General features: G+C 56.9%; 1 protein-coding gene across 1 annotated transcript; it reads left to right on the plus strand.

Annotated features, from left to right (window-relative positions):
- The first annotated feature begins 16,584 nt into the window (after positions 1–16,584).
- SRSF1 (serine and arginine rich splicing factor 1) lies at positions 16,585–20,192 on the plus strand. Its single transcript, XM_075440363.1, has 4 exons — positions 16,585–17,218; positions 17,514–17,698; positions 17,985–18,157; positions 18,422–20,192. The coding sequence occupies exons 1-4, from the start codon at positions 17,025–17,027 to the stop codon at positions 18,614–18,616; spliced, it is 747 nt and encodes a 248-aa protein (XP_075296478.1). The 5' UTR covers positions 16,585–17,024; the 3' UTR covers positions 18,617–20,192.
- Positions 20,193–22,057: the final 1,865 nt, after the last annotated feature.

The raw sequence follows: 22,057 nt of genomic DNA on the forward strand, positions 1-22,057 counted from the left end.
TGTAACCCTCCCGTCGGGTCTCACGGGGCCCCGCGCCAGGGCCGGCAGCGAGGGAGCAACGGGGCCGGCAGGATCCTGGCACGTAGGCGTGACACTGGCACTTCGGCCACTCGGCTTTCCCACGCGGGGCTCCTGCCCTCGATCACCATGCTCCGCGCGCACACCGGCCCTCCAGGCCCGTCTGCCAGGCTGGCCGCCAGCCAGCCCCGTTTTGGTTGCTCCATTTCACTTGAGCAGAGGTGCCAAGAAGCTCTTTGCAGAAGCCACCTGAAGAAAAGCCCAGCAGAACCAGAAAGCCCCCGTTGCCGTGCCATCCCCATTCCCACGCCGCGGTGCTCACACGGCGCTGCCCGATGTGAACAGCGGCGACAAGGAGGCTCAGCTGGCTCTTAACGAGACCAGTTTTAATTGCATGTGTGGCCTTGAGAACCAGGGAGACGGCTCCGGGTACTGAAATCTATCTAATTTGATTGCTCGAGGAAGACAAGCCTACGGCTGATAACAGCACTCGGGGGACAGGCTGGAGTTCACGCCACGGCTGCGGTTTTGCCTCGCCAGCATGCAGCCCGGGAAGGGGCCGATCCTTTTTGCTAATGAAGTGGACGTTTCCTGGTGTGACCCTTGCAGCCTCTGAGATACTGGTCAAAACTCCCAACAGCAAATAAAATATTTACTATTCCCAAATGGGTCCAGACCTCAGCTTCGGCCTTAAGATAGCAGAAGCCAGAGAGCAGCAGCAAAGCAAGTGAGGACTAATGCTGCAGGGCACAGTACGAAGCTCGTTAAGACCACAGTTGGCAGCGTGGGACCTGACCTCCAGCCTTCAGACGGATAATTTGAGGGCATCAGCATCCCCTCAGAGCTCAAACGCTCAAAGCCTGGCTGCATCGGCCGGGGAATGGCTGCGGGTTGCCTGCTGTCTGCCCAGCACCGCACACACGGGAGCTGTGGACATCCCGGGGCTGCCCCAAGAGCTGCTCCGGACGAGGAGCAAAGTGTCGATAAATAAATACCCGGCCAAAGCAGAGGGCTGGGCTGTGGCTGCCAAATTACAGCCCCAGGCCTCAGCCTCATTAACATCGAGTTCCCTCCACACCGCTCTGGGAAATAACTGATGGTCTCTCTGCAGCCCTGGAGCGGTGTTTTTCTTGCTTTCTTCTGCAGGCTGACTTTTCTTGCTGCCTCTGCTGGAAGGGGGAGCGGGCAGTGCCCATCCTGCCGGGACGCAGGCGATGCCCTGCACCCGCTGACACACGCTCTGGGTCACCGCCGGCCGCCCAGCCGGGACCCTGCCTTCGCCTGTTTTGGACGCCATGCTAATGCAGTAACAGGCTTAGCTGCAGCCCTTGCTGAGCTTCTAGCTCAGCGGCAGCGGGGGTAAATGTTTTTATGGTGGTGTTTCCAGAGGCTCCACGTGGCTGGAGGGGGCTGGAGGTGCTGATCTCGGGGCTGGGGAGCGGGGAAAGGCCATGCCAGGCGGATGATGGGCAGCTGCCAGAGCAGGACCTGCCTGGGAGAGGCAGGAGCTCAGAGTTCTGCAGCGTGCTCGGGCTGCGGGAGCTGATGGGCAGTCCTGGCAGTGGGGAGGGGGCAGACCCCCGTCCCCGTCGGCTGCAGCCCGCAGCGGGCAGCAGAGCCGGCTGTCCCCGCAAGGCTCCGAGGACCTTGTGGCCATGAGGGCAGCCGGCTCAGCTCGGGCTCGCTGCACGGCGCTTGGCTGGGCTATTTATAGCTCTGTTGAGGCAACAGATCTCTGAGTCTTGCGGATCTTTTTTACGAGCATCCCAGACCGGGAGGCGCAGAGCCTCGGCTCTGCCCACGCTGGGCCACAGCGGGGTCGTGGTTTGCATCAGGGTGGCACCGCTGCCGGCACAGAGCCCGGCTACGGCCCCGCTGAGGCACGGGAACCAGCCTGGCTGCTGCTGCCTCCCTCCCTCCCTCCCCGGCACTGAGCTGCGGAGGAAACCCTCTGCTTTTCTCCCCGAGGAGCTCCAGTACCTGGCAAACACCAAACCAGTCTCGCAGCGCTGCTGCCACGGGCGAGCCGGGCCCGTGGGTCGAGAAGCCACCACCCTGTGCGGAGCCAGGTTGCCCGGCCTGCGTTGCTACACCTTCCCCTGCTAATGAAGGAGCTTCGTTAGCGGGGAGGGATCTGAGCTGTTGTAAGTCAGACCTCTGTTCTTGCTGCCACGAGTTTCTGCTTAATCCTTGTGTGCGGCACAGTGACAACCGCGAAGCCTGGCTTTACTGTACGACTAATCCCGAGCCGGGGCCGGGGCAGGTGACGCGGCTCGGCCGGTTTAAGGCTAGAGGCAGCGGCGGAGCGACGCTCGTCCTGTCTGTCCTGCACAACGGGAGCCCGGGGCTTTCCCACGAGGACTCCCGTGCTCCCAACCTCCCGGTATTTTCCCGGTGCAAGCGGGTGCAGAAGCCGCGCTCGCCTCCCCCCTGCCCTGCCTGTCCCGGGGACGCCCACGGGCGCCTTCAGCCCAGGGCAGGAGGGACCCAGCTGCAAAGGGACGAGGCATAAAACGCTGGCCCTGGATGAAAATGGTGACAGTCACAGAGCTGGCTCCAGTGTGGTGGCTGCTTCTGTAATCCCGGCGTCGTCCCTGCGACGTCCTGCCTCCCTCCCCGCAGCGGTCAGCGGCAGGAGGAGGTGGAGGAGCCCCGCTCCGGCCCGGCACAGCCCCGGCCGGTGCCAGGCGCTGCGGGCTCGGCGCGGCTCTTCGCACACGAAGGAGCGCGGCCTTGACGGAAGAAAGGGCTTCAGATGCCACGGAGGGAGACGCGTTCCTGAATCGTGACAAAAAGCATTTATTTATAAATTCCTCCGAGTGCACTATATAAGGCACTTCAGAGGGATTAACAGGAAAAGGGCCTGGCGGCGAGGAGCCGTTTGCCATCTAAGGCTGTGCTCCTCCTGCCCCGCAGCCGCGTGCTCCCCCACGGGACGCGTTTCCAAACCCAGGCAATTTTAAGTCAAAAACCGCAGACTTTGCGCACATCTGCCATAAGAAACACAGAGGTCTGGCAACCAAAAGCTGGGCTGACAGGGTGGCTGCAGCATCACACCAGCTCCGCTTCCACACCGCACCTCCACAGTAACATCCCCCATAGCAGATTTTTCTTCTTATTTAACCTAAACCCGCTTTGCTGCAGCTTGGCTGATGACTTGTGCTCTGGCCGCCACGGACATGGCACACCAGCGTATTTTGCAGCACGTGTCCATAGCAGACGACTGTAGAAATGTCGCCTTTGTCTCCTCTCGCTGCAGGAATTCCTTCCCTCTCTCCTCCGCTGACTTGTCTCCTGCACCTCCGCCACCGACTTGCTCTTCTCCAGACTCCTCTGTCAGCTGCTCTCTTTGGCCAATAATCAATAAAAATAACAGCAGCAATAAAGCACCTTCTTTCATTAACTCTGCGTGTCCCGGGGGCTGTGGGCCCTGCAGTCACACCCGGGCACCCCGGAGCCGGGCTGCTGCTCCCCATGAAGCACGATTTGGCCACTTCATCGTATCGACGCAAACGCCCTCCGTCAGAATCACAGAATCACAGCATGGTGGGGGTTGGCAGGGCCCTCTGTGGGTCACCCAGCCCAACCCCCTGCCCAAGCAGGGTCACCCAGAGCAGGCTGCACAGCACCGCGTCCAGGCGGGGCTGGAATATCTCCAGAGAAGGAGACTCCACAGCCTCCCTGGGCAGCCTGGGCCAGGGCTCCGTCACCCTCAGAGGGAAGAAGTTCTTCCTCGGGTTCAGCTGGAGCTTCCTCTGCTTCAGTCTGTGCCAATTGCCCCTTGGTCAGGTCCTGCCTGCTGCAGCCGGAGCGGCAACGTCACGGCCGGGGCGGCTGCGGGTACTCCACCTCGGCCACCGACATCGCTGCCACCCGTAGCCATCCTCCTGTGGCCGAGGCCTTGAGCGAAGAGCCGGCGGCTCCCGATCCCCTTGCAGAGACGCGCTGCAAAGCGGCTGCACAGAAACGAGATGCGAGCTGGGAGAGAAGCCTTGCGGCGTCTGACCCCTCATAGAATGCAGTGTTCGCCCCAGCGAGTGACACCCCCTCTGCGAGGCACCCACGGGTGGCAAGCGCTGCCCGGGGGGACGGGTCGGCACACAGCCAGGCACCCCAGTGACCCAGCACCGCACCGTCCCAGGACAGGACCGAGCCGGTGGCTCTTCCCACGCACCCACACCTCGATACCGAGGGCACCCACATGGGGACCTGGATCTGGCCCTTGCTCATGGCCACAGTCCCCAGCCGCCAGCTCCCTGGCTGCTGGAGCCGGGTGCCTCACCGCCCGCAGCCCCCCGCGGCCGCCCGGCCAGCCATTTTCACCAGGAGTCAGTTGTTTTGGTGAGTGTTTTGCAAACAGCATGACGGAGGGTTTGCTGTCAGTCCTGGGCTGCTTTGCTCAATCTTGTTTGCGAAGCAGTTTTCAGCACCCTGGTTAATGTTCGTTATTATCTCCCTGAATCCCTGCTGTAGAACCTGAATAAACCCCGTGGAAAGAGAAAGTGCCCGATAAAAGGAAATGCTCTATAAAACTCCAGCGGGGAGCTGCCGCCGCGGATGCGGAGGGTTTGATCCCTGTAAGCAGTCTGTTAACATCAATATCAGACCCCGAGTCCCCCAGCTGATTGGTGACAGCTTAGGGACAACAAGGCGTTTGTACTACCTGCCATCCCCTCCAGCGCAAAGACCCAGTCCGGGCGCAGTTCTGTCTCCCGCAGGTTACCCTGGCACCTCCCTGGGCACTGGGACCAGGTCCTCCCTGCGCCCGGTGCGCTGAGCACCTCGTCCCCACGCCTGGTCCGCACAGGCTGTCACTCCGGAGTGAGACCGGAGCGCGCGGATACCAGACTGGGGACCGTCTCCTGTTCCCTGCCGGGGAAGGGGCCGTGACCCGTCGTTGCTGCGGGCAGCAGGCGCGGGGGCTCGACGTGTTCCTGCCCACAGAAACGCTCCCTTCATCGGAAGGACCACCCCGGACTGGGTCAAGCGCTTCCCATCGGCGTCACCCACCGGCGCCCTGAGACCCCCAAACACGCCTCCGGCCGCGGAATGTCCTGTCCCCGCAGCCAGCACGGCCCTTCCGTGGCTCCAGTGTGCACGGAGCTATCGCTCCTCGTCTCCCCGGCGCCTGTCCCGGAGCAGAGGCAGCTGCAGCGTGGCACCGCGGCAGGGCAGCCTGGGCTCATCTCCAAGGCAAACGGGCTCAAGAATGTGACCAGCTATAGACGGCTTTTTGTCTAAACATCGCTTTCCGTGAGGTAGCGCGTTCCTCGCCATCCCGCAGGCGTGGTAGAAACAACTAATACTAAACGACTTGTGAGCCTTATTAATATGTATTCAGGTCATCTCCTCTCTGCAAGTCTTCGCAAGTGACTCGCGGTGTGCAGTTCACGCAGGATCCATAAATAAAAACATCCCTCTGGAATCTCGGCGGGGTCACAGAATCACAGAATCACAGAATAGTAGGGGTTGGCAGGGCCCTCTGTGGGTCACCCAGCCCAACCCTCCTGCCCAAGCAGGGTCACCCAGAGCAGGCTGCACAGCACCGCGGCCAGGCGGGTCTGGAATATCTCCAGAGAAGGAGACTCCACAGCCTCCCTGGGCAGCCTGGGCCAGGGCTCCGGCACCCTCAGAGGGAAGAAGTTCTTCCTCATGTTCAGACGGAACTTCCTGTGCCTCAGTTTGTGCCCATTGCCCCTTGCCCTGTCACTGGGCACCACTGAAAAGAGCTTCGCCCCATCCTCCTGACTCCCACCCTTGAGATATTTGTAGGCATTTATAAGGTCCCCTCGCAGCCTTCTCTTCTCCAGGCTGAACAAGCCCAGTTCCCTCAGCCTCTCCTCGTAGGGGAGATGCTCCAGTCCCCTCACCATCCTCGTAGCCCTGCGCTGGACTCTCTCCAGTAGCTCCTCATCTTTCTTGAACTGGGGAACCCAGCACTGGGGTTGTATTAGTGCAGGAACACAACCACCGCCTTTGTGCGTGGGGAGAGACGAGGGTGACGCAGCCCCGCCGGGCTGAGCCGGCCAGCACCGCCGCTCCTGGCTCCCGCACCCCAGCCCAGCCGGACACGCCGAGAGCTGGGAACTCCCTCCCGTCTGCTGTCTCCCAGAGCGAAAGGTGGGTTTAGAGACAACACGTTTATGTTTTGGTGTTTGCCAAAGGAAAAGCCATGTCAAAGCCCCATGCCGTGTGGCCGCGCCTTGCGGCTTCGCTCCCGCGGCGGGCTTTGCAGCGGTCCAGGTCCGACCGCGAGGCAGAGGGGTTTCGGGACACAGACTCGGTGTCAGGGCCGGGTCAAGGACAAGCGTTAATTTGACGTCTTCCCTTGAGTTTCTCCATTTTTTCTTTTCTGTCCTCCCTCCCTCCCATTATAGCATTTGGGCTGGGTGCTTCAGCACAAGCCCTAAACCCAAGGTGGTTTATCTGCAAGGGGCCCTGCCTGCACATCAAAGGTTTCCTAAACTTTTAAGGCTGGAAGGGCTGCTGTGATCATTTACTCCACGCATTTACGCCATGGCACTCACCAGGGTTGGTTTTTTGCGGTCCAGCAGAGCACAGCCCTGCTCTTGGATGAGCTCGGGCGTGCCGAGGCATGCCAGGCTGCTTTGGGCAGGCTGCGGGGTCGGGCTTTCCTCCCGCACCGTCGCAGCACATCCGCAGCAGCCGCATCTCTGCGTTACCCCAGCTCTGCCACGCTCCTTCCTTCCCCGCTGCGGGCTGCAGCCCCCGGGGAGTCCCCGCTCCGGGAACACGCTGGGCGCTGCGGGGAACCAGCTGGGAAACCACCCGCAAAGCGCTTGGTGCTCATGCATGAAATAACTGAGCGCTCGTGCACGCGCTAACCGGGCATTCGTACGCAAAATAACGGGGCACTCACGCGTGAAGCACCGGGGTGCTCGTGCAGGCACTAACTGGGCGCTGATGTGTGCGGTAATTAGGCGTACATGCAGGCACAAACCGGGCGTTCGCGCACGGACGGATCCTGCGCTGGTGCGTGGGCTGGTTCTGAGCCTGGGTGCGGGTCCGCCGCGCGCACACGCGGGGTCTTGTCGGTCGCGCACGCGGGCGCTGCTTGGGCACTCACGCACGTCCCGGGCACCCAGGCATGCACCAGCTGTGTGCTGATGCACGCACTAATTGGGCGCTCATGCGTGAACTCGTTGGGCGCTCAGATGTAAATTAGTTGGGCAGCTGTGCGTTAGATTAATTAATTGGGCACTCGTGCAGGACCTGGCCGGGTGCTCACGCGGGGACGAGCAGAGCCCGGCGCAGCGGCAGCCCCGCACGGGGCAGGGAAACCCGGCAGCGCCAAGCACGGGACGGTGCAGCACCAGAAACACGCGCTGGTTCCCCCGGCACGCGCGAGCTGAGCGTTTCGCCTCCCCGGCAGCCTTGCTGCCGCACACGAGCCGATCTCACACCTTCCCCCGAGCTCCCCGGGGCGTGGGAAGGAGCCGCTGCCGTGCAGACAACTTCTGCTCTGTTCTGGCATGGCATAAACACGAGAAGCTCCAAAAGCAGGAGACAAGGTCTCCGCTGTGTAAAATGATTTAGGTCAGTCTCACTTCTGCAATGATTTATTTAAGCTCTAGCAGTTCCTGGCCTGAGTGAGGGAAAAAATGAGGGAAAAAAAACCAGAATCCCCCATATTTACACTATTTTTCTGTAATGTTTATGTTGTGGAAGCTACAGCATCATCTGCCAGGGCTGTTTTAATGCAGGCCTGCAGACACTTCCACTACACGCTCACATCTCTTGGGGTTGTTCTTCAAGGTGAAGCAGCTTGCTGAGCAGAAAATCTCAGCCTGCCAAAGCTTTCGAGTGGTTGTTGCTGTACTGAAAAGCACGTCCTGCCCATCGATCACTACCACGGCGGTACCAGAAATGATCTTGCATTCCTGCAGTTGAAAAAACGGCCATTGCAAGGGGAGTCGGAATCACAGAATCACAGAATGGTGGGGGTTGGCAGGGACCTCTGTGGGTCACCCAGCCCAGCCCCCTGCCCAAGCAGGGTCACCCAGAGCAGGCTGCACAGCACCGCGGCCAGGCGGGGCTGGAATATCTCCAGAGAAGGAGACTCCACAGCCTCCCTGGGCAGCCTGGGCCAGGGCTCCGTCACCCTCAGAGGGAAGAAGTTCTTCCTCGGGTTCAGCTGGAGCTTCCTCTGCTTCAGTTTGTGCCCGTTGCCCCTTGTCCTGTCGCTGGGCACCACTGGAAAGAGTCTGGCCCCGTCCTCCTGACACCCACCCTGCAGATATTTAGAGGCATTTCTAAGGTCCCCTCTCAGCCTTCTCTTCTCCAGGCTGAACAAGCCCAGTTCCCTCAACCTCTCCTCGTAGCAGAGATGCTCCAGTCCCCTCCTCATCCTCGTAGGCCTCCGCTGGGCTCTCTCCAGTAGCTCCTCATCTTTCTTGAACTGGGGAGCCCAGAACTGGACAGAGTACTCCAGATGGGGCCTCACTAGAGCAGAGCAGAGGGGAAGGAGAACCTCCCTCGCCCCGCTGCCCACACTCCTCTGAATGAGTCGGAAGCAAAGCAGCCAGGAACAACCCACTGCAGGTGCAACTCTGCAAACCCACGCCAGCACCAGCCCAGCAAAGCAGGACAGGAACGAGGGGCTCCCAGGACGGGCGCTGGAGGCGATGCCTCGCTCTGTAGCTGTGTATATGAATGTATAGATATGTACATACACCCGGCAGGTATTCCCGGGCTCGCTGTGCCGCAGGTGCCGGGGCCAGGGGCCGAGCGGGCTGGTGTCAGCGAAAGCAGCAGGCAGACCTCCCTTCCCTGCGCTCCCCGCCAGCCTGGTCAGGCGTCTGTCAGTGCTCTCACCGGACACTATGGCAGAGCTGCAGCAGTTGATCCAATCAATAAACATACATTTTATACATCCCTTAAGCCTGTAATATCTCTCTGTGTATAAGAGGCCACGAGGGATTATGTTTTAATTAGAGGAGTGCTTAAGGCTGCTCTGCCTACAGCTTGGTCTCCCTTGGAAATACAGGGGCAGAGGCTGCCCTGACACAGAGCTCTGCTCACAGCCCAGCGGCATCCCGACGGCTCAGCGGCGGCACGGGGACAGGACCAGGGAGACAGCGGAGCACAGCCCACATCCACCTCCCTCCGGCACCTCCAGCACGAGCCAGGAAAATGAGCGATGCTGAACCGGAGTGGCTCTGATCCCCTCACCCTTCGGCCTCGGCTTGTCTCCTGCCACAAGCCTGACGGTACGAAAGTGGCAGAGCCTTCTCCAGGCACGGGGGGTTTGTTTTTAAACAGTTGGCTGAAACACTGCTTGCACCTCCAGCGTAAGTGCAAGGCCGCTCTTCGCTTGGGATGCAGGGAACGTTCCCGGCTTCCCGCCAGTGATGTGGCTCTCCTGGCAGCGATGCCCTGCATACGAGGGTCAAGTATCTGAACATCGCCCACCGCAGCAGATCCACGTTGGGGAGATATCCTCCAACAGCCACAGTACCTACCCAGCAAGTACAGAGCTCCAGTGCTGGCTGCGTGTTGTGCAGAGGCAGGAAGAAAACTCCGCTTTTGGTATTGTATGAAATCCCGCGGTGTCCCTCCAGCACACAGCCCGGGCCCGGGGGAGCCCCTCGCAGCGGGACGGCCCCCGAGCAGCCTGGCTGCAGGCTGGCCTCAGGGCGGGGGGTCCACGGCCGGGCATCGCTGCGCTCGGGGTTTCCTCTCAGTTCCTCTCCTGCACGCAGCGAAACACGCCCCGACGTGATTTATTGGGGTGCAGCTCACGCGTGGGGCTGCGAGCGCACCCCGTCCCCTGCCCGGCACCCCCAGGGCGGGAATCACTGGGCAGGGTCCAGCCACGTCCCCGGTCTGAGGGCTGTGCGTTATTCACGGCGATACGGGGAGGAGGTGTCAGGAATTTCATGGCAAGGAGAGAGCAGAGGTTTCTAGCAAACAAAATACACATTGGCAAAGTTTGTGAAGTTGGGGTTTTTTTAAGGGAATGTAACAGCTGCTGAGGTCCCACGGCAAGGAAATCTCCGTGGGAGGAGAGCAAACCTCTGCACAAACCTCTGCGCCGATGGCTTGTGTCCTCGGAAACAGCCCTCGGTGGCCTCAGACGGCTCTGCCCCGTGCTGGGCTCCGCGCGAGCCCGCGTGCCAGCTGCCATCGGGCATGCACCGAGAAGCCAGCGCGTCTCCCCGGGCTCCTGTGCCGCTGCCAGAGCTGCCCCAAACCCGTGCCCCTGGTGTAAACCACCAGCATGGGTGTCTGGAAGGTGCATTTCCAGTTCAGCCCAGTCCCACCAGTGCTCGGGGGGCACTTCAGCCCCAGTCCATCACAGCGCTCAGCTCCTGTTGAACTCCAAACAGGCAAGCAATCAGTCGGGGAGCGAAGCTGCCCTCCGCCCGGGAGGATGAGGAGGAATAAAAAGGGGAATCATAAACAAAGAAAAGCCCTAGAGGGAAAAAAATACTCTCTGACGTCTTTGATGCTCTCGGAGAAAACAAAAGTCCGCGGAGGCCCTGCTTTTTGTTCGCCTCTAGGGCCAGCAGCGGACATTTATTGTTCTTCCTCCGCTGTTAACAGCAAAAACACCTCGCAGGGGATGGCCCCGGGCAGAGAGAGCCGCACTGGAAATCCGATGGACCCGGCAGCGGCACGCGTGTGTGCACGGCCCGGCGTCACCGCCGCTGTGGACAGACAGCGGCTGCCAGCTGCAGCCCCCTGCGCGGGACCACGCCGTGCAGAACCCCCGTGCCCGGTGGTGGCAGCCCCAGGGGCCAGTGAAGCCCCCATGAAGGCAACACCAACGCCTGCCGGGCTTGAAACCGGCCGCCCGATGAGGAGGAAGGAGGGTGGGTGCGGGAAGGAGCCCAGCACCTTGTCGTGGGTTTGGTGCGAAGGGCTGCGCCCCACCATGTCCCACCTCCCCACCGCCTTCCCTCGCCGCTCACTGCAAACCCCGTTCCCGCTGCAGCACCCCCGAGGTGGCTCTTCAAACACCCAGCGGCGCGTGTCTGCCGAAAAACTCGGTTACGGGAAGGGACATGAAGGAAGCAGTCGAGTCCTCAACATCACCCAGAGCGCTGGGCTCACGGTTAACTGGTTCCCGTGGAGCAAACGTGGCTTTTACTGGTGCTGCGGCTCCCCGCCCTCGCCGGCCCCGCTCTTCTGGGCCTCCTCATCCCATGGAGCTCGCTGATCCTTTGGCCCTTTCTTTCTCACGTGTGGTGTTTCAGAGTATAAAATTATTAATACGCTTCCTGGGAAACTACCAAAATAACATCCAACGTTCATGCTTGGGTGCTGCCTCTAAATGGCAGTGATCTTCTGCCGTCCTTATTTATTATCCTCAGGCAACTGCACCCAAAAGACATATTAGGAAAAAGAAAAAAAAATCAGGTTTCTTCTTTGTATTTCACATTTTAGTCGGGCTATCGTGGTACCAGTAAGTCCGATACCATCCAAGAAATGAGAATCGTCTCGTTTTTGCTTGGCACGGCACAGCAGAGTGGGAGACAGCCACTGCCGGCAGGCGACAGCCAGGGTGTTTCCACCCCGAATTTCTGACTATGTATTTTAACTCTCTAATTTAAAAACCGTTGATTTTGCACCTTTCGGCTTCTTTAAGAATGACTGGGACACGAACTGGGAGGTTTCCCGAACGGGGAACGCCTGGAGGACGAAATGCCGCGAGGGAGGACGGCCAGCGGGACCAGCGGCTGGGCTCCTGGGCACGCTGCCCCGGAACACGGCGGCTGCTCCTGCCCCGCGCCTTTTCTAAACGTCCAGTTTATTTTTCCCCATTTGTTTGCCTTTCGTTGAGCTCAAACAGTACGAACACACAGCTCGGTGTCGCTCCTGCCTTGGTCTGAGTGACTTTTTGTATGCAAGCGGCTATTGCAATCCCTCGCCTTTCTCAGATGTTTGTATAAAGTTACGCACGTCAACAAAACAGTCCCCAAAACTTTATTTGTATTTAAAAATACTCTGCTTGGAACAAACTTTGATGCACTTCTCACTCACCCTGTTTCCTCACATTAAAAAATCAGCAAACCCACATGGATGCCACGGGGGCCGCATCCCGTCGTCTCTTCGCAGCGGCAGCGGGGACGGCGGCGGTGCTGCCAGCGGCTCTCTGACAGAAAGCTAATGGAAAAACTCCTTTTAAAAACCACCCAGGCCTAGCAAATTGGGGGTATTTGGGGAGAACAAAAAGCTTCAGCTCTCTGCGCGGTCCCGTGGCTCGGCGGCGTGGCCACCACGGTGTCTAACGGCAGAGCGCTCGCTGCCCGGAGCAGGGCAGCTGACGCCGAGCCACGCACTGCGGCTCCCTGCTGGGAAGGTGATGCCGCACGCAGAATAAAAAGCTGTCGATACTTTTAACGGACAAATACGAAATCTTGCCTGTTTAGTAAGCAGCACTGGGCTGGCCGCCGGCCGGTCTCCTCCTAACCACGAGGATCTTCCTGCCGTGAGCAGCCCAAAGGGATACGCGCCTCGTCGCTCAGTTATTCCGCAGCAGGAAGGCACCTCCGCAGGTCTGCGTTCGTTAACAGTTTGCATTTGTCTTCCTCCCTCCCCGTCAGGCTTTGGGCATCCCACCGGGCAGGGAGCGGGAAGAGCTCGGTGGGATCCTCGGTGACAGCGGGCGGCAGGCAGCGACGGCGAGCGGGCAGACGGAGCCGCACCGCCCTGTATGAAAGAAAGGAAAGAACTCCATTTCCCAGGGAAAGAAATCAATTAAAACCGGTCTGGGGGGCTCGTCGGAGCTTTTCAGGCTGTGCTAACCGCTGCCCTCCTCGCCCCTACGCGTGGTGGGCTGGCACGTGGGAACCGAAGGGGCAACCAGGCGCTGAAAATCAGAGTGACATAAAAGCAAGACAGCAGAAATCACATCAACCCCCCCGATTTTTATTTTTATTTTAAAATTAACCTTTAATTGCTACTAGGAAGACAAACAACCACATACAATTTAACTAGACTCTGCTTCCCCGCGGCCCTTCGGCCAGCCCTGCCCCGGGGCCCGCAGCGTCACGGCTCTGCCGAGCGCATCGTGCTTCACAGCTGTGATGGGGTAGAGCTGGTCAAAGGAAGGAAAAAGAGCAACGTTTCAGAATTTCTAAAAATCAGCATTTTCACATTGCCTTCCAGGCGTGATCCGCGTCCAGGTGCTGCCATCGATGGAAAACGCCCGTCGACGCAGCCTGCTCTTCCGGGTGGCTTTTCTTTACACCTCTCCCTGTGTGTCCCTTCAGGCTGGCTTTCAGGACCAACTCGCACCATCACCGCGTCTTGCGGTTCTCGTTCGCATCACGACGCGCCACAGCGTCTGCGTACGAAATCTGCTTGCTTCCGTATGAATGTGCATAAACGAAACCAGCTCTGCCACCAGCCGCCTTTATGGGAAATATTTTCAGACTTACACACACTCTCCTTGTCTTCTCACTGTACTCAGAGTTCCTCAGAAAAAAAATCACAAACTGTATTTTTGCATCTTTTTTCTACATGCAGATTGGTAACTTTGATAACATTGAGGCGCTGTTTGAAGTCGAAGGCCCCCGAACTATCGGCTTAATATTTCGAGCTCCAAAGGCACTTTCTGCGCGGTTTTGTGTTCCTGCTGAAATGCCAAAGGAAACCACGCGGGCAGTGTACTCAGAACGACCGTTACGGGAGGGAAACAGCGAGTTTGCACAGTCCAAAGCTTAGCTCCCCAAAACAACGCTACAGCTTGCGAGGCTGGTTTGCAAACACCCCTTTTCCTCCCAACAATCCGAGCTTTGATGAACCGTTATTTTGCAAGCAGGTAAGATAAATCCCGGCCAATCCCAGCCGGATCGCACCGCGCCGCGGAGGCTGCCTGCGATGGGGGAACAGCGGGTGCTGGCCTGGGAATGAAGCGGAGAGGAAAATCGGCTGTGGAAATGCTGGCAAGGGCCACGCCGCAGGCTCTTTTCCCTGCTCTGCGCGAGCGGGCCCAAAGCAGGCCGAGGAGCGGCTGTACCGAAGCGTTCTGCAGCGTGTCTGCTCCCGCGAGGCTCAGCACGCTCAGGCACCCCCCGTACTGGGTGACAAGGTTAATATTTGCGTTCTTCATCAACATTCTCCGTTTGAAGGCCCCCTTTTTCATTACCTTGTCATTTTGAGAAAGCAAGCTTGTCATTTTACAGTAGCTGGCTTTTTTTTTTTTAGCAAGATTATTTGCCATTTCCTTCCCAGTAATTTATTTTCTACATAATTAATGTTTAATGACTCTCCACATATACATTTTGCCAGAAAGCCAAAAGAGACTCTGACAAAGCAAATAAAAGTTCTGCAGCTTATCCAACTGTTTTAAGCGCTCTGCTGATAACGCAGAGCTAAACAAGGTAATGAGGAAGAAAACATTAAAGATTTCTATAAAGAGACACTTCATTAAGGTAATTAAGGCAATCATTTAAAGCAGTTATGAGGATTATTAACACACAAAAGAAATTATGCAATAGGGTGTTCGCAGACCAGGCAGACTTGCCATTACTTTATGATGCCTTTAAGAATAACTTTCAGCTGTTTAATAAGCTTTTGAAAATGAAGACTCATCTCTCGTCAAAGGATGGAGCCTTCCCTGCACCTGGAAGAGTGTGGGAAGGGATCTCTGAGATTTGCTTTTTTGTGGGGAAGGGAGTTATTCTTTTCTTTTTTATTAATACGCAATAAGTACGGCAAATAACTGAATTTGCTTGTTAAACTGCGCCGGTTCAAAAAACGCCTTTACCCCAAAGCCCCCACCGCAGCCAGGCAGTCCGCGCGCCGCTGCAGGTTTGCGAAACCATAAAACTCTTCTAAAGACGCAGAAGATCCCGAGACAGCTGGCAGTTTGCGCTTTGCAAACCACCCCTTCTCAGAACGGGCTTTCTCGTAACGTCCTTCAGCAACTAACAGCAATCCAACCGCTAGCAATCCAACACAGATATTACCAGTGGTAAAAATCGCCAGAGCGGGGCACAGAACTGTACTTCAGCCTACACGAGAGAAAAACGAGAGGCATTCATAACAGTCAAATGTGTTCTGACGTTGTACTGAAAATATTTTTCTAACTGTAAGTCATCAGGATTGCTGTTTTTCTAGCGGAATATGCATATTTAATTAACACGTGAAAAATGAAGTATGCGTGACAGACTGGGCTAAAGAGGCATGACACATTTTTCAAAATCCTTTAATTAACTTAAGAGCCTAAAGGGTTTTTCTCCACACTCAGACACTGCTTTACCCCCACCACAGCACTTACGGTGACTCAACCCTCCCGGCACCTCACGGACTCGCGTGCCGATAGGGAAGATACCAAGGGATAAATGAGAGCCATCCAGATTGCAATAGTACAACCAAACATTTCAAACATTTTTAGAAGTATTCCCCCACCACCACCCCCAATCTGTTACACCTTGTGGATCGTACAAAAATTTCTCACTCCGAAAGCGATTTGCAAGCTGAACCCCAGGCGGGGGGCCGCGCCGGGGAAGAGCTGCTGTGCTCCGAGGGGCACGTGGAAGCCGTTTGTCCCTCCAAAGCTGCATTTACTGCCTCAGCGCATCTTTTAGGGCTTTGTGACAAACCCCAGTAACACACCGGTGTTCTAGTGTGACTTCATTTAAATTATAATCTCATAAACATAACAGCTGGACATTATTTTCCTGCCTCTTCCCCTGGAAATCCTTTTCTGCCTGCTTTTGTACCCATTTCTCATCTAACTCTACAAGAATGGTTCAGTTCCCGTCCAGCAGAGCCCATTGTACAATTCCACCACCAAACCCCCCCAGCCGCGCCGCGCAGCACGTGCTTCTGCAGGAGCACGTGGCCTCAGGGAAAGACGTTTCCACAAACGTGTCCACTCGAGATGTGATTTTGCCTCTGTCCCAAATGCTTTTTTGTTCCTTCACCTTTATTAACCTACGTAGACACCAAGCCAAGCACATTTTTAATGTTTGTTCTGTCCTTTGACTCCCATCGTCATCACGCTCAGCCTGCAAAGCGGACTTGAGCATCCTTCTAGGGCAGATGAGGAGATCAGTCTGATCTAAGAGCTAAAAACCACGATATGGCATTCAGAAATGAGAGGAAAAAAAGAAAACAAATAGCCCTAGGACTTAGCTTTAACACTCTGCGGAAAGGGCCACGTAAGTGGGACGCTCGCACGGCTGAGCAATGGACGCAGGCCCGGATTCAGCCCGCTGTGCCCTCAGGGCAGCCATTTTACCTCAGCGTGGCCGAGCTGGCCCCAGCTCGCCTCTGTCCTACCCTCGACCCCCCCACCCGCCCGGAGAGCGCGCAGAGCCCTCTTCCCCACAGCCCCCGGGCACGCCACAACGTGACGGAGCCGTGACCGCGGCCCTCCCGCCTGCAGCTGCGAGCGCCCAGCAGCCCTCCCGCCCCGCCGCCATTGCGCCCTCCCGCCCGCTGCGCACGGCCCGCGCCGCAGTGCACTGTGGGACGCGCCCCGCGCCTTGGCGCCAAGCGCTGCCGCGGTGCATTGTGGGACACACCCTCCCCTGCCCCGGCCGGGCCTTCTTGGCGCGGACGCCGCACCGGACGTGACGCCATCGGGCGCGGGGAGAGAGGAGTGGGGGTTGCATTCTGCCCCCGGGGTGGGCAGCGGGGGCTTCCCGCGGGAGAACCGAGCCCGCCGCGCCCCGGCGTCCCGGAGCGGCCCCGCCCGCCCAGTCTCGGCCTCTCGGGCGGCGCCGCTGAGCAGAGAGACGGGAGGGACTACTTTTCTCCGGAGCCGCGCATGCGCAGGGCGGCAGAGCGAGGGCGCGGCGGAAGGCGCGGGCGCCGCCTCGTTCCCGCCAGCACGGGCGGTGCTGCGTCCCGGGGTGAGATCGCTGCGCGCAGTCGGAGCGTGAGGGGAGCCGCGGTCGCCATTTTGAAGCGGTCGTTGGGGGAGGCGGCGTGTGCGCTCCCGTGTGCCCGGCCCGGCCCCGCGCCCGTCCGCCCGCCCGCTCTCCGCGCTCCGGCCCTCCACCGCCGCAGCCATTGCTGACCTGGCCATGTCCGGAGGCGGCGTGATCCGCGGCCCGGCCGGCAACAACGACTGCCGCATCTACGTGGGGAACCTGCCCCCCGACATCCGCACCAAGGACATCGAGGACGTCTTCTACAAGTACGGGGCCATCCGCGACATCGACCTCAAGAACCGCCGCGGGGGCCCGCCCTTCGCCTTCGTCGAGTTTGAGGACCCCAGGTGAGACCCCCCCCACCCCCGGGAGGAGCGGGGGGCTCGGGCCCCGCCGGTGTCGCGTCCCTGTGCCCCCCCCCAGCCCCGGGCCTGAGGCGGGGGCACCCCCGGGCGCGGCCGCTCCCCGCCCCGCGGTACCGGTGCCCTCAAGCCGTGCTAACGGGGCGGCCGCGGCCTTGCCTGGGGGGGGGGGCGGCGGGAAGCGGGTGGGGCCGGCGGGAAGCGGGAACAAAGGCGGGGGGGCGGTGCGTGGGCAGGGCGGAGCGGGCGGCCGCGCTCACCGCCCCGTCCCGTCCCGCAGGGACGCGGAGGACGCCGTCTACGGGCGGGACGGCTACGACTACGATGGGTATCGCCTCCGCGTGGAGTTCCCTCGGAGCGGCCGCGGCACCGGCAGGGGCGGCGGCGGGGGAGGCGGGGGCGGCGCCCCCCGGGGCAGGTACGGGCCCCCGTCCCGGCGCTCGGAGTACAGAGTGATCGTCTCGGGTGAGTCCTTGTTCTGTCTTGGTCCCGGTGCTTCCCTGTCGGGGGGAGGGGTCCTGCGGCTTCCCCGCCGAGGAGTGGGTGGGGGATGCAGCCCTAAGCCGTTTCTTAAAAAAGCTCTGCCTCGCGTAGCCTGGGAGGAATGCTGCGCCCGTGCGATGCGAGCAGCTCCTCGAGGCAGCCCCTCTGCTTGCTAAATAGTCTCTTTTGTTTGCTGCGAGCCGACGCTGTTACTACAGGCAGGGAGAACGTAGCCCGGTGTTAAAGCAATGCCTCGCTTTTCGTCTAGGGCTGCCTCCGAGTGGGAGTTGGCAGGATTTAAAGGATCACATGCGTGAGGCAGGTGATGTATGTTATGCTGATGTTTTCCGAGATGGCACTGGTGTCGTGGAGTTTGTACGGAAGGAAGATATGACCTACGCTGTGCGAAAACTGGATAACACTAAATTTAGATCTCACGAGGTAGGTTTCATACTTACTTTCTTTGGCCAGAATTGGATACAAGGGGCTTAACAGTAGGATTTGAAGGTAAGGAATGTGTGGCATTCATCGTTTACGTGCAAGGCAGCTAACTTAAGTCTGTGGTCGGTTTGTCAGGAGATAGACTTTAAAGCGTGGATGTCTGTTTCCGTGCTGTAGTAAACGATAATCTTCATCTGTCAGCATGCCTAAAAAGATGGCCCTAAAGCCTAGACTTTTCAATCGAAAGTTCTGTCTATTCAATAGGGAGAAACTGCCTACATCCGTGTTAAAGTTGATGGCCCAAGAAGTCCAAGCTATGGAAGATCTCGGTCACGCAGCCGTAGTCGTAGCAGAAGCCGTAGTCGAAGCAACAGCAGAAGCCGCAGTTATTCCCCAAGAAGAAGCAGAGGATCTCCACGCTACTCTCCCCGCCACAGCAGATCCCGATCTCGTACATAAATGATCACTAGCTCTGATCTTTTTGTAGAACCCCATGTTGTACACAGTTTTCCTTTACTTAGTAGAGTCTTTCATTTTTTTTTTTAATTCAAACTGTTTTATTCAAATTGGCTGAAGTGTTGAATTGCATTCTTGTGTAAAATCCCTAGTGAGTATCTGCTCCTTAACATCAACATTCCCCTCATGTCTTTGGTAAATTGTATTTTAATTGGTGTCAGTCAGGATTGTTTCGATTCAGTTCTAGTTAAATACCAACATTCTTCAAGCTGTGGTATTGCTGTGTAAATGTCTCAGTGTTCAGCTGTGGTTTATACGAGCTGGGGATGTTGGGATGTTTGTGGCTAACTTGTCTCTTCTGGGGGATCTTATATTTTATCTTGCCTTTTCGTGTGTCTTTCTGTAGACATATCTGAAGAGATGGATTAAGAATGCTTTGGATTAAAGGATTGTGGAGCACATGTCAATCATTTTAGGATTGTCAAAAGGAGGATTGAGGAGGATCAGATCAATAATGGAGGCAATGGTATGACTCCAAGTGCTATTGTCACAGATGAACTTGGCAGTATTGACCTTATACTGAGAGACAGGTTAATTGAGTCCGTGCACCTACGTGTCGCTTCAGGCATGTTGTAGTTACCGCAGGCCGCAATTGCTCTTTTCTTTAAAACTTTTGTTGGGGGGGCAATTGTGGCTAAATACTTGCTTTTGTAATACTCTATTCCGTTCTAGATTTTGAAAGGAATAAACTGGGCTGGGGGTGGGAGTATTGGTTTACTTAGTCATGCAGCATTTGGTTACAAGTGTTAATGTTATGTAGTATTTGTACACTTGTAGTAGATCAAGGGTATCTTTAAATCAGAGTATAATATCAATACTGCTAAAATCTGCATGTCCTCTGTGTGACTGATACAGCGTTGCTATTTCATTTTTAAAGTATCAGAGTGAAAGCAAAAATAGAAAACCTAGTTGGGAATAATTTCTGAAGTCGCAGCCCTGCCCCCTCAGACTAATTCGCAGTTGACTCACGGCTGTGTTTGAGAACTCGGTTAGTTAATTTTGTTACCTTCCAGCTGGGAGTGCTAGCTATAGTTTAGACGTGCAGTAGGTGGATAGCTTTAGCAGTAAGCTTTTCCAGTTTCATAAACATTTTTTGCAACCACAAAACCTGTAGCACACCACCCTACGAGCAATGAGTATGTTGGCATTTTCAGTTGGCATATTGTAAATATTACAATGTTTCCTCCAAGTAGTAATTAACATTTCTAAAAATTATCTGAGCATCGCCATTCAAAAGTTTGTTTTGGGGAATTGATAGTTATTAATGTACATCTGCATTAATTGATGGCAAACATAACTGATCATTCCCCAGAATCCTATTTTTTCATTACAGTATCTAACTTTTTGCCTCCTCTTTTTTGGTTTTGCTGGTTATAAAGGTTTGGATTGGAGAGGGCTCACTGGATCCCAATCCTTGGAGCTGGATCATTGGATTCAAATCATAATGTGGATAGGATAGGGAGGCTGAATTACAAGGATTCATGGAGCGGGATCAAATTACCAGGAACATAGGAGTGGATTCCTGCCCCAACCAAACCGCATTCGTGTGGATTTTTTTATTCAACTCAATTGGCTATTCCAAAGATTTTTTTTTTCTCCTATTTTTGACGATTGGAGCCCTTAAGATGCGCGATGGAGTTTTTCATTTTTTTGGTAAAAGGAGCAAAGCGAGGACCTGGAGAGGTACGCTGGAGCAATCTCCTTGGAAGGATTCAGCACGAGTAGATGGTAAACGTTAAAGGGGAAAAAGGGGGGTTTGTTTAAAAAAAAAAGTAAATAAGTCATTTCTCTAAATTTAAAGACAAAAATTGGAGTTAAAGATTAAGTAGGTTTTCAATTGGCTATTGCCTTTTTTTTCTTTGACAAATAAAATTTTTAAAAAAACGTGCATGGCTGTCATCATTTGTTGCTCAGGGTCTTGGTCTCTGCTGGCCCCTGCGGCATTGTTAAACGGCGAGTTTGGGGACAAAAGGCTTTTGTGTTGGACAGAGATGTAGTGTTTCACAGGAAGCGTTGACGCTTGAGCTGCTCCTCAATAAAGGATCAGTTCCCCGGGAAATGGGTGGAATTTGTTCTGGGAGTAGGGGAAAAGAAAGAATTCTCGCTGCTTGAAAGAGGATGCTTGAGTATTAATGTTGTTGCTAGTGATACGTTTCTAAAGAGATGACAAAGGGCGAGCGTGAGAGGGATCGGGCTCGGCGCTGCCCCCACAATCCTCTTCAAAATAAACGCGGGTGGCACCGGTGTGTGTGAACCCTCCGGTGCCCGCGGGGCCGTGGCGAGGAGGCAGCTGCGGGCCCTGCGAGCCGGGCTGTTGGCGCAGGTCGCCGAGTGCGGACACCGGGCGGGCAGCGCAGCTCCTTCCCGCGGGGAATGTTCTCACTGCTTCCTAGGAAGCGCCGGAAGGTTCCTTTGGTTGTCTGATGAAATGGCGTTGGTTCTGTTTGACTCCGAGTTGAACTCGCGGTGAGTTACAGAGCAACGCGTCAGCGCGGTGCCGCTTCCCGCACGGTGTGACTGCTGTTCGGGAGGGCAGAGCAGGTGGCAGCCGCGTTGGTGTTGGAGTAGGGTACCTGTGTAAATAAGGTGCACCTTGCTGCGCAGAAATGGGTGGTGTAGGCTGCTGTGGGGCAGGGAGAAGCAGCGTCCTGCGTGGAGTAGGGCAGGTTGTGAGGTGGGGTTTGTGTCTGGGGCAGGAGTAGCAGAGCTGGGTTTCGGGTGCGGCGTGCCTAACGCCCTGCAGGGTGCTGCACGTGGTGGCAGGCAGCAGCGTGTTACAGAGCGGGGTTTCTCTGCAGAAATACTGTGTTGCCAAAGATGTGTACGTGAGATGTAATTTCTTTTTTTCAAAAATGATGAAATCCTGTTGGTAAAGCGCTGTATTTGGGCAAGGGGGAGGTAAAAGCTGTGTTAGGCGCAGGGCAGAGTGACCTCAGGTGCTCGAGTGGCCGTGGGGTGATGCCGGGTGGGGAGAGCTGTGGGGATGAGCGGGGTGAGCCGGGGAGTGCGAAGGTGGGGTGGCTCTTGCCAGAGAAGTTCGTTTGTTGGGGTGCGGGAAGCACAGGAGTGGAGCAGGCAGTGGGTGTGCGCGACTGAAGAGGGGACGTCTGGCCCAGAAGACCCCAAACCCCGCTGGGTGCTGGTTAGTTCTTGACTGTGGTCAGGAAAGGTGAAACTGGAGCAGTTCTAGAGCAAGGTCTGAGCGTGCTCGGGGAGGCAGAACGTTTTCCTTCGCGAAAGGAGACCTGGGGAGACTGGTTTGACTGAGCTGAAGCGGTGTTCGGAGAGAGAGGCGCTTTCTGACTGCGGAGGGGTTGGGAGGGGAGCGGGGGAGGCGCGGGGGTCACAGTCCCCTCTGCCATACGAGTCTGGGTTCTGACCCAC

Source organism: Opisthocomus hoazin, chromosome 20, assembly GCF_030867145.1.
Source record: "Opisthocomus hoazin isolate bOpiHoa1 chromosome 20, bOpiHoa1.hap1, whole genome shotgun sequence".
In the NCBI taxonomy this organism is placed as follows: Eukaryota; Metazoa; Chordata; class Aves; order Opisthocomiformes; family Opisthocomidae; genus Opisthocomus; species Opisthocomus hoazin.